This window comes from Camarhynchus parvulus, chromosome 19, assembly GCF_901933205.1.
Source record: "Camarhynchus parvulus chromosome 19, STF_HiC, whole genome shotgun sequence".
Taxonomy (NCBI): domain Eukaryota; kingdom Metazoa; phylum Chordata; class Aves; order Passeriformes; family Thraupidae; genus Camarhynchus; species Camarhynchus parvulus.
This window is the reverse complement of record NC_044589.1, coordinates 7,805,430-7,816,481: the sequence shown is the minus strand read 5'-3', so window position 1 is coordinate 7,816,481 and position 11,052 is coordinate 7,805,430. Positions and strand designations below refer to the sequence as shown.

Below are 11,052 nucleotides of genomic sequence, written 5' to 3'. Positions count from 1 at the left end.
GCTCTGCAAACTCTCTGCCACCTTTGCATGAGGCAGAAGGAGAGGTCATGAACTGTGCTGGCAGCTCCAAGGCTGCTCTGGGACATCTGCAGCAGCTGCTCTCCCACCACACCTGGCCCCAAAGTGCTGCCAGCTCCTTCACCTGCCTGGGGACAGGTGGCTCCTCACCCTGAATTTGCCAATTTTCTGAAAATTTGCCAATTTTCTGTCCCTCAGGGAGGTGCCACAACCGTGCCACAAAGTCAGGCAGGCTCCTGCACGGGGCACTTTTTATTCAAAATGTAGATTGCAAATAAATTCAGCAGCAGACACAGCCAGGCTCCCATGGAAACCTCACAAAAAGGCAGCTGTGGTTTGGATGAGGTGAGTCTTGGCACTCTTGGCTAATCCCTTAAGTGCCATCCAATTACTGCAAATGTGTTTGGCATCTGCTGCAGTGATGGCAAAGAATTAAATGGTCGATGGAACTCGCCGGAAATTACAATCACAGAGCCCTGTAATGCATTTAGGAGAAAAAACATCTAAAAAGGAAAATAGCATTACCCACTGCAAGAGCTGACCTCTTTGAGAGCCATAAGGGACAACAAAAGGCATCCAAGTAATGAAGGAAGATTAATTCAGAGAAAAAACTAGAAAAATAAAGGAGAGATGGATTGTTTGTTATTTTTCCACCAGGCAATATTGGTTAGGCCAAAGGAGACAGGAGCTCTTTTGTCTTCTGAAGGTCTGAATGAGAAATCTTTGTTTATTCTGCTGTTGTCTACAAATACACATTAGATCAGTGGGGTTTATGGTCAACCAAACAGGACAGAAATAAATAAAACAACCACAAGAATAGGAGACAGAGAGAGGAACATGACCAAGTGTCCATCCCTGACTTTCTTTGGAACCCACAAAGGGAGGCCTGAGATCATTTCACTGGGAGAACACAAGGCCTGGCCAGGCATCTTCTTTCCCCAAACCCTCCAAATTGCAATTACTGATAACCTGCACTTCATAAATCACCGGGGTCAGTCGCTCAGATTAAAGAATTAAAGATTTCCCTGTGTTCAGTGGGGAAAGGGGAGCTTTCAGGATGAAATCCCTGAAAGAACAGGAGGCCTCTGCTTTAACTGCATCAGTACAAGAGTTCCACACGGAACCCTGAATATTCTCTGCTCTGCAATGACAAATATCCTCCCTCTGCTTCTGCCCCACAGTCAAAACCTGATTTCACCAAACTCAGAGGCAGAACAAAAGGCGCAGAATTTAACTCTGGGACTTGATTGCTTCTCTGTGCTCAGCAAACCCCTCTGGGTGTCCCACTTGTTGCTGCCCCAAGGGAAGGTCCAGGCTGCCTGTGTGAACCTCAGGCTCTCCTCTTCCAGGCGGAGCTCTCTGCTGGAGATCATTTCCCCCTGGGTTATTTTTTGTCGTTTGTTTGGTTTTTTGTTTGGTTTGGGGTTTTTGTTTTGTTTTTTTGGGTTTTTTGGTGGGGTTTTTTTTTTGGGTTTTTTTTTCCCCAGGGATCAGCAGCACAGCTCTTTAAGCTTTTTAAGAACAGCGGGAAACAGAAACGAAACGAACAAACCATCAGCAGCTTTCCAGCAACGCTCAGCTGCAGGATCCCAGTGCTGTGCTGCCACCAAGCTGCGTCCCCTGTCCCCAGCCCGAGCGACAGCGACACCCAAACCTGCAGGGCTTGAAGGGGCAGACAGCGGCTGGAGGGAGCACGAGAGCTGCAGGAAAACATTTCTGTGCTGCTCTTGTGAGCCAGCGAAGGCTTCCTGAGGATAAGGAAAGGGTACCGAGGAAGGTACCAAGGCTGTCACCACGGCAATGTGAAGAAAGAGAGAAATTTAAAAGATGCGAACTTTAGTTGGCTCACAGAGTGACGTGGCTCCTTTTCACCTGTTGAGAGTTTTGTTTCTTTTTCATGCCCAATGGGCAGCGTATGTGTTTGCTAAGCAAATGTAAATATCCTGTAAAACTACAAAGGAACATGTTGCTTTAATAAAAGAGCCCGTACAGGCTCCTGATGGAGTCCTGGTGCGACATCGAGCTGCAGCATCCCTGCTGAGCCCTGGGAGAGCCGGGCGTGGATAAAAGATGGATAAAAGGAAACAGCATCCCCTGTGGTCCTGCAGGGCAGGGCAGGGCACACCCTGAGCCTGGGCGCGGCAGCTCACGGAGCCTCCCTGCGGTGGGAATACCTGAAATAAATCCTGTTTTTACACACAGAGTCATAGAATCCCGGGGTTGGAAGGGAGCTTAAAGATCGTCGGTTCCCAGCCTCTCTGCCACATGTAGGGACACCTCCCCTTATCCCGGGCTGCTCAAGGCTTGGGCCACCCACATCCCCCGGGAAACGCGTGCCGGTGTCCCCGGGGCTCCCGCTGGAGCGTGCACCGGTGTAACACACACACACGGGTGTAACACACACATGTACAGGTGTAACACATATACAGGGTGTAACACACATACACACGGGTGTAACACACACACACACACACACACGCACACAAACACGGTGTAACACACATATACAGGGGTAACACACACATACATAGGGGTAACACACACATGTACACATATACAGGGTGTAACACACACATGTACAGGTGTAACACATATACAGGGTGTAACACACATACACAGGTGTAACACACATGTACAGGTGTAACACACACGGGTGTAACACACACACATACGCGGGTGTAACACACACACACGGGTGTATTCCGTGCAGAGGTGCACAATACAGGTGAATAAATAAACAAATTAATTAATTCTGCCGCCGCTGCCACGCGTCTCAGAGTGCGGATGGCGCAGCGCCGGCACCGCTCATCCCGGCGGTCCTGAAACTCCACGGAAACGCTGCGGAGCGCAGGGACACGGCGGGACACCGGGAGAGGCACCGACACCGGGAGCGGCACTGGGAGCGACACCGGGACACCGGGAGCGACACTGGGAGCGACACCGGGACACCGGGCACCGGGACACTGGGGACACCGCGACACCGGGAGCGGCACCGGGACACTGGGAGCGACACTGGGAGCGACGGACACTGGGAGCGACACCGGGACACCGGGAGCGACACTGGGAGCGACACCGGGAGCGACACCGGGAGCGGCACCGGACGGGACGCATCGTGTGGGCGTGTCCTGTCCGTTAGCCCCGCTCTCGCGCGCTCTCGCGATACCCGTTCGAACGGGCGGCGGGCGGGCTCCCTGCGAGGGCCCGGCCCGCCCGGCCCCGCCATGCCGCTGCAGCCGCGGCTGCTCCGCACCTACTCGCGGCGCGCCGGCTACCTGCGCCCGCTGCCGCCGCCCGACCGATGGATCTCGCCGCCGCAGGACCGCAAGCGCCTCTTCAGCTCGACCTCCGCCGCCTCCAGCGCCGCCTCCAGCGCCCTCTCCGCTTCCAGCGCCGGCTCCACCCCCTCGGACGACCCCGACTTCTCGCCGCCCGGCAAGCGGCCCCTGCAGGCCCTCGGTAAGCGCCCCGCCTGGGCCCGGCGGCTGCGGACCCGCAGGAAGGAGAACCGGGGCCCGGCCGGGAAGGAGAACCGGAAGCCGGAGAACCGGGAGCGGGAGACGCGGGGCCGGGGAAAGGAGAACCGGGAGCCGCCGGGGAAGAAGAAGCAGAGCCAAGGCAAAGAGCCCCGCGGGCGCAGAGAGGAGCCCCGGCGCTCGCCGCCGTCGCTGTCCTCGCCCTCACCGTGCCCGTCCCCGTCCCCTCCGCGCGGTTCGCGGCGCCGCCGGCAGGGCCCGCTGTGCGCGGCGCGGCCGCCGCTGCTGTGCAGCACCCCGCAATGGGCCCCGCTGCGGCTCAGCTCCACGGCCGACAGCGCCTCGGCGCCCGGGGACAGCCCCCCGCCCCGCCGCCGCCGCCGCTCGCCCCTGCGCCTCAGCTCGCTCCTGCTCAGCACCACCATCGAGGGCGGCTCGGCGCTGGGCGAGTCCCGCTCGCAGCACCGGCTGCCCCGCGGCTCCCCCGAGGCGTGCTCCGGGCAGCGGCCGTCGCTGCTGAGTGCTGGCGAGGAGGTGCCTGAGTGGTTCCGAGCACAGGGCTCGGCTCGGAGCTGTGAGCCCCAGCCCGGGCTGCGGGGGTCCCGCCGCGTTCTGAGGTCGGCGGTGCGGGGACCCTGCCCGGCACAGGCTGTACCGTCCCCGCTGAAAGCCCCAAGCACTTCCCTGCCCCTGGAGGCTGAGCCACAGCCCCCTGCGCCCTGTGACAGTGGCACTCATGAGGAGCCCTCTGAGGTCCCATCTCATCTCACAAGAGGTTCGGCAAAAATAAGCTCGAGCTGTCAGAGAGACCTGGCCAAGGAGTACCAGCTTGTGCCAGTGGTGGTCCTGGACCCTCTGGAAGTGCCAAGGAGGTTGAAGAGCATGAAACTCAACAACCTGGCTGATGTTCAACCTGCCTGCCTGCAGCCAGGATCTCCCGTGGGCCGCCAGGGGATCTTGGAGAACAAGCACAAAAGGACCAGGGGTGTCCCTGGGGAGGGCAGCACCTGCAGGAAAGCTTGTATCAGTGGCTTCAGCGCCAGCCGCTGGGGCAGGCACACCCGCCTCCGGCCCAGGAGGCGCAAGAACAAGAGGCGGCAGCAGCCCAACAATTCCCTTTTCAGACTCCAGACGAGGCAAAAACTAACTCGGAGGGGAGCTCTGGAGTTGTCTGTAGGTGTCAGAGACAATGACTCTTCACTCCTCAATAACTCTTATTCCTGGGCTAGAGTTCGAGCGTCTCTGTCCTTCCATAAAAAGAAGAAAGTGACCACAGATGAGAGTTTCTGCAGCAGCATCCTCTGCACCCCTTCAGGGAAATCCCAGCTTTCGGGGTACCAAGCCAGCCTGTCTGCTGGCAGAGCTCAGGGCTGCTCCTGGTTTGCTTCCTCCATGGTCCTGCTGGCTCCCAGGGATTCCTCCTCTGTCCTGGAGCTGCTCCTTACAGATGCTGAGAAAGTGTTTGGAGAATGCAACCAGGAGGGGCCTATTGCTTTTGAGGAGTGCATTCCTTTAAATAAGATGAAAGAGTGCAAGAAAATTGGAGAAGGGGTGTTTGGAGAGGTGTTCCAGATTGACAGCGAGAGAGGACCTGTGGCCTTAAAAATAATTCCCATTGAGGGGACTGAAAAAGTAAATGGTGAAGCTCAGAAGAGCTTTGGGGAGATTCTGCCTGAGGTAATCATTTCAAAAGAGCTCAGTCTTCTGTCTGAGGGCTCTGTGAACAGAACTGTGGGCTTCATCAGCCTCTACTCTGTGCACTGTGTCCAGGGGGCCTATCCCAGGTATCTCCTGGAAGCCTGGGACAAATTCCACAAAGAAACAGGCTCAGAAAACGACCGGCCAGACTTTTTTGGGGCCCAGCAGCTGTTCATGGTGCTGGAGTTCGAGTTTGGAGGCCGGGACCTGGAGCGCATGAGGAGCAGCTTCTCCTCGGTGGCGTCAGCCAGGAGCATCTTGCACCAGGTCACTGCATCCCTGGCGGTGGCAGAGCAGGAGCTGCACTTTGAGCACAGGGACCTGCACTGGGGGAACGTGCTGGTCAGGAGCACAGAGCTGAGAGAGCTGCAGTATGTGCTGAATGGAGAGGCACACTCCATCCCCACTGCTGGCCTCCACGTCAACATCATCGACTACACCCTGTCCCGCCTGGAGAAGGACGGGCTCACCGTCTTCTGTGACCTCTCCACGGACCTGGAGCTCTTCCAGGGCACTGGGGACCCCCAGTTTGACATCTACAGGCAGATGAAAGAGGAGAACTCCAACAGCTGGACTGACTACCACCCCCACAGCAATGTCCTCTGGCTGCACTACCTGGCTGATAAACTTCTGAAAGCCATGAGCTACAAGAGGAAGGCAACAACTCCTGCCCTGAAGAAAATCAAGATGCAGCTCAGCAAGTTCCACAAGGAAGTGCTGACCTTTGGGTCTGCCCTTGATGTTCTGCACCACAGCAGCCTCTTCCAGTGAGCAAGGACTGAGCCACTGGTGCTGCCTCCCTCCTCTGCTTTTTGTATGTGTTGGCACAATGAAGTGTTTTGATTGGTTCCCAATATTTTTAATACCTTATCAAAAATGTCCTAAAAAATCCCCCCCAATGTCTTCTAAGATATTTCCATACCTGCTGGTTTTGAGGGGTGCTGGAAGGGAGACAGCAGAGCTGACTTTGGAGAAAGGAGGGGGAAAGAGACTTCTTCAGGCTCAGTTAATGCTCTGAATTTCACATACATTTTCTTACCATTTTAGCCTTAGATTATTAAAAGTTCTTTTCTTACTGTATTGTCGTTTTTTACAGATTCTTTTTGTAAAGGTAAAAACTCTTCAGTTCTGGACAGTGAGGACAAGGGTTGAATATTGTTGGCTCACTGGAGACAGAAAGGAAAATCCATCCTTTGATTTAATTTCGGCTAAATTTTTACCTGGAATGAAAGTATAAAATGTAAATATGTGAAATTTCTGTAAAGGGTTTTAAACCCACTAATCTGCACTTATTTGTTCTTTTTTTTCTTCCCCTTCTTTTAAGGACCGAGGAAGAGGTACCTGATTGTGAAAAGAAAAGACAAAGTACCTGTGTTCCTGATTTTTAATGGTTATAATGTTGTGGTCTTGTGCACTGATAGGAACTCGAATCTGTAACCTGGTGGTAGCACTGAAGCAATTTCTTCCTTTATCTACAGAAGAAAATGCCCAAGGTAATAAATGTCCTTTAGCCCTGACTGCAGGTGCACCAGGTGCCCCAAGCTGGAGGCTCTTACATTAAATCCCAATTCCCTGTTTTCAAGAAGTCCTTTGCTGACATTCCTGTTTATTAAAGAAATTGAGCTAAGGAGAACAATAAATCAAACTGAAGTGAAAAGTGAATTAAATTCTCATCCTATGACACAGATGCATTAAGAAATTAAGAGGCAGCATCATCAAATTCATTATAACTGCAATGCTCTCCATGCAGTCCAGTGAATAAATGTTGAATTTGTGCATCTCAAAGATTCATCTTGGACCCTCTCTTGAAGTCTCCTTTTTACAAACCCAACAAGGAGACCCTGGGGTGGTTTTATTGTTCTGCCTTCCAGACACTGCAGAAAGTGACCTGACAATCTGCAGTGCTGCAAATTATTGAGATGGAAATTGTGCTGGAATGTTCCCAGGCATCCTCTCAACCTTTTTTTTTCCCCCTCTAATTGAATAAAGTCATGCACTGTAATTGAATGGTCTTAAAACCCACTTGGTAAGGTCTGCAGTGAATGCTTATCTGACATCAAGGAGAGTTCCTCAGTCACAATGGTGCTAATTTCATTTATGCTTTAAAAGAAAAAAAAAAGGGATGGATGGATGAAACCATGTTATTTTTTGCCTGCCTTGGTGCTTTGTTTCTGACTTGAGAACTGATTTTGTCTGTACAGGAGGGATGGGGGATTGGCAGGAATTAATGCCAGAGAGGTGACAGCCCTCAGGGGGACCTGGTGCAGGAATTTGGAGATTCTGAAAGCTGAAGCCTCAGAATGTTTCCCTGCAAACCAAGTTGCTGATTTGTGAACATGTAGTAATTTTCATTAATCAAAATGCAAAGCTTCTACCTCCCTCCCAAAACTGGACAATAAATTCATATAGAAACCTTTCCTTTAAACTGTGCTTGCAAGGAAGTGCAGCTGCCAGAGCTGAGCCCTCATTTCTTTTTTTAAAGATGCTCTCTGATTAAAAAAAACACAGAAAAAAATATCGTGTACTAATCAGCCCTCATAAATTTTAATGGGAGGATGGTGACAAAAAAGGAATTGGAATAGTAAATTTCCCCTAATCAAGTTAAATGCCCTGAACATGTTTTCATCTGAGTGAAAGCTTTACTTGGAACAGAGTTGGATTATGTATTTTAGAGATCTGCTCTCCCTGCTGAGGAAAGAGGATTCCAGAACCCAGTTTGCCCCTTCAGAAAACACAAGGTTTTTAATACTCACCACACTGAAATGAGAGCCTTAAAGGGTGCTCCATCTTCTACTGAAATAAGGAAGTTTGAGCAAAGCTAAAATTATCCTGAGGGAGGGAAAGATTTTTCACATGGATCCAAAGGCTTTAGGAGAGTGAAAAGAACAAGCCTGGTTTTGTGTAACTGGTAAATCAGATGGATTCCAAGTAGGAATTCTGGTGTTTCCAGGTCAAAGTGGATTTTGTGGTGAAACCAGCCCTCACTTGGAATATGCTTTCATCCAAGTGCCAAATCTCTGAAAATTTTGCCTATTTTGATGGAAAAGACAGATAAAATATGGATTACCCTGTGAATACTCTGTAACTCACCAGGGTGCTGTTAAAACATGTATTTTTTGCTCATTCCCTTCTGGAAAAATGAGACATTAAGTGCAGGAATATGAAAATGATCTCTTGCTTTGAGAAGCTGAATGAGAAGGAAGAGCAACTCTGGCCTCAGCATAGAGAGAATGAAGAGCAGCTGCTCAGAATATCATTCAGAGGCAGGAAAAAGGGGAAAATTGTAATTTCTGCCCAATTCTGCAGTTCCAGAGTGCAGCAGTTAATGGTGCCCAGCAGGAGAGGAGGCTGCCAAGGGAGAAGGAATTCTCCTTAGAGCTGAATAACAACACTGGGAAATTCAACTCAGCCTGGGACTGCTCCCATAAAACAAATTAGGTACAAATAGCCCAATAAAAGCTTGGGACTCTTGAATCAGATAAATCCAGTATTTAGGCTCTCCTCCTAACAAGTGAAATGCTCCTTCCCCTCCCTGGAGCTCCTTGCAAGGTTTGTTTGGGTAGTAAATCACTTGGTGGCTGAGCTGGGTTTCCTCTCAGCACTTTGCTGAGAGCTCTGGGGCTGTTCTACAAGCTCACCTCCTAAAATGCAGATTTTTGGGGTAGTTCAGGAGCAGAGTTGTCACACAGAGTCATCTCCACTGTCAGTGGTCTCTTCAGCGTGGTCCCCACTGATCCTTCCTAGGAGCAGACAGAAAATGGGGTTTATTTAATGAGAGGCCTGCAGCATCCTGCTTGGAATTTGGGGGAATTATTCCTTCCAAAACTTTCACACACAGGACAATGCAACAGCCCAATTAATTATTCAATATTCTTCAGAGTCTGTAGGAAAATGATTCCTTTCCAGTCTCAAAGGAGACCCCTCCATGATTTATGTAACATTTTATTTTTCAGAGGTGACTTTAGGCACTGCTGCACTTGTTCAGCTCCTCAGCCAATCTGCAGGGTGGATTTTCACCATGAACTGATGCCTTCTGTCAGCTGCAAACTGAGCAGCTCTTTGTTGCAGTGCTCTGCTCTTCATCTGTTCCTAATGAAATGCCAGAATTGGGATTTTTGGATGATTCTTGTTTTTTAAACCTTGATCTGTGCTCTGGGATCTCCTGGGACAGCCCCGGAGATGAGGCACTCTATGAATGGGAGGTTATTGAAGGATGAATTGCAGGGAAAGTCAAAAAACACCACTGAGGGATTGAAGAAAACACTTTTTGCACAAAGAGGATGTTTTATATAAACTCTAAATGCAAAATGTGGAGAGTGCAGCTCCTCTGAGTCACTGGATGTGATTGTCAAAGGCAGATGAGCAGTGCAGGTGGGCTTGTGGCTGCAGCCCCTGGGAGAGCACTGAGAGCAAACACAGATCAGCTCACATCAAACCATCCTCATTTTCCTAAGGGAGCAGGTTCAGAATGTCTTTACATGCACACAAACAAAATTCCCAACACCTCAATGGAGAATTAAAACTAAAAGACCCTCCAGTGATGAGTTCATCTCCCAGGAAAAGGTTTATAAGCAACAACAACAACAAAAAAATCATCACTGTGGACAAGGTCTTGGTAAATAAACTCCAGTTCTTTACCCCTGGATTTCCACAGGACAATAATATTATTTTTTTCCCCAGTGATGAGAAGTTTTTCTTCATTAAATATTCAAGCTGAGAGGCACAGCTTTGCAGAGATGAGATTTATTCCTTTTTCTACTCACCAGTAAATATCTCCTGTCTGTGGCTGATGTTCCTGGAGAAGTTCAACAATAATTAACAATTAGATGTTGTGTGCAGAGGTACTCAGCAATGCTGACCAACACTCCAGAATCTCATGAATTATTCTTAGGAAATAAATGTACAACAACATCAGAATCCCTGAGGGCACTGCAGCCGCAGTCATTAGTGTTCATTCCTGAATGCTGTCCCCACTTCTGTGTCCTCTGCCTTATGAACACCTAATTAAATATTTAATTGTGGTATGGACTCCTAATTGCTACTAAAGCAGCAACACGTCTCAACTTGACCAGAATTCCCAGTTTTTGCCTTGCCAAGGCACTGTAATACTCAGATTATTGTATCAAAACACAGTTTTGCTGTTTTGGAAAATGAGGATTCTCTCAGGGTTGAATCTCATGCTGGTGAGACAGGGGACAGCTGGTCTTGAGTTAGTCAGTGAAAAGCAGATCAGGAACAGAATCAAATATAAATTTGGAGCTGAAATATTCCAGGAAAAACGTTTTAAGGAAGCCTGGCAGCAATAACAAGAACTGCTCAGTGTTTCCATGCTGTGTCACCTGGAGCAGGCTGGCCTATTTACAGAAGTTCCAGTTTCTGCTGGGAATGTTCAGAACACACAAAATCCCAAGAGCCTGAAGGAGCAGACAGCCAAAATACACCACTATGGGCAGAGCTTCAGGATTAAACGTGGTATTTATGTTTCCATTAGATAAACACATTATCTAGCAGTTCCAATTCTTTATCTGGAGTTTGTTTTCAAATCCAAAATGCAAAGAGAAAATCAAACCCATCTGCTCTGCCTCTGTCTGTGTGAACTCCACAGGTCACTCAGCTGACAGGGGTCTGATTGAGAATGAGGGACAGTATGTAAATAAATTAAATTTTGTATAAATAAGCTAAATTATCAGTGCTTGAACTGCAGACATCCAGGTCTTCTCAGACCTTCATCTGTTTAATTCATGTTCACTATCTCGTGCTTGTCCAAATCTTTAGACATACAAGGCAAAACCCTTTGTAACTTGGACTGAAGGGTTTATACTTTAGATAATTTCTATCACTGGGAAAGATATTTTTTTTAATG

General features: G+C 49.5%; 1 protein-coding gene across 1 annotated transcript; it reads left to right on the top strand.

Annotated features, from left to right (window-relative positions):
- The first annotated feature begins 3,210 nt into the window (after positions 1-3,210).
- HASPIN (histone H3 associated protein kinase) lies at positions 3,211-7,597 on the top strand. Its single transcript, XM_030962910.1, has one exon. The coding sequence runs from the start codon at positions 3,240-3,242 to the stop codon at positions 5,958-5,960; it is 2,721 nt and encodes a 906-aa protein (XP_030818770.1). The 5' UTR covers positions 3,211-3,239; the 3' UTR covers positions 5,961-7,597.
- Positions 7,598-11,052: the final 3,455 nt, after the last annotated feature.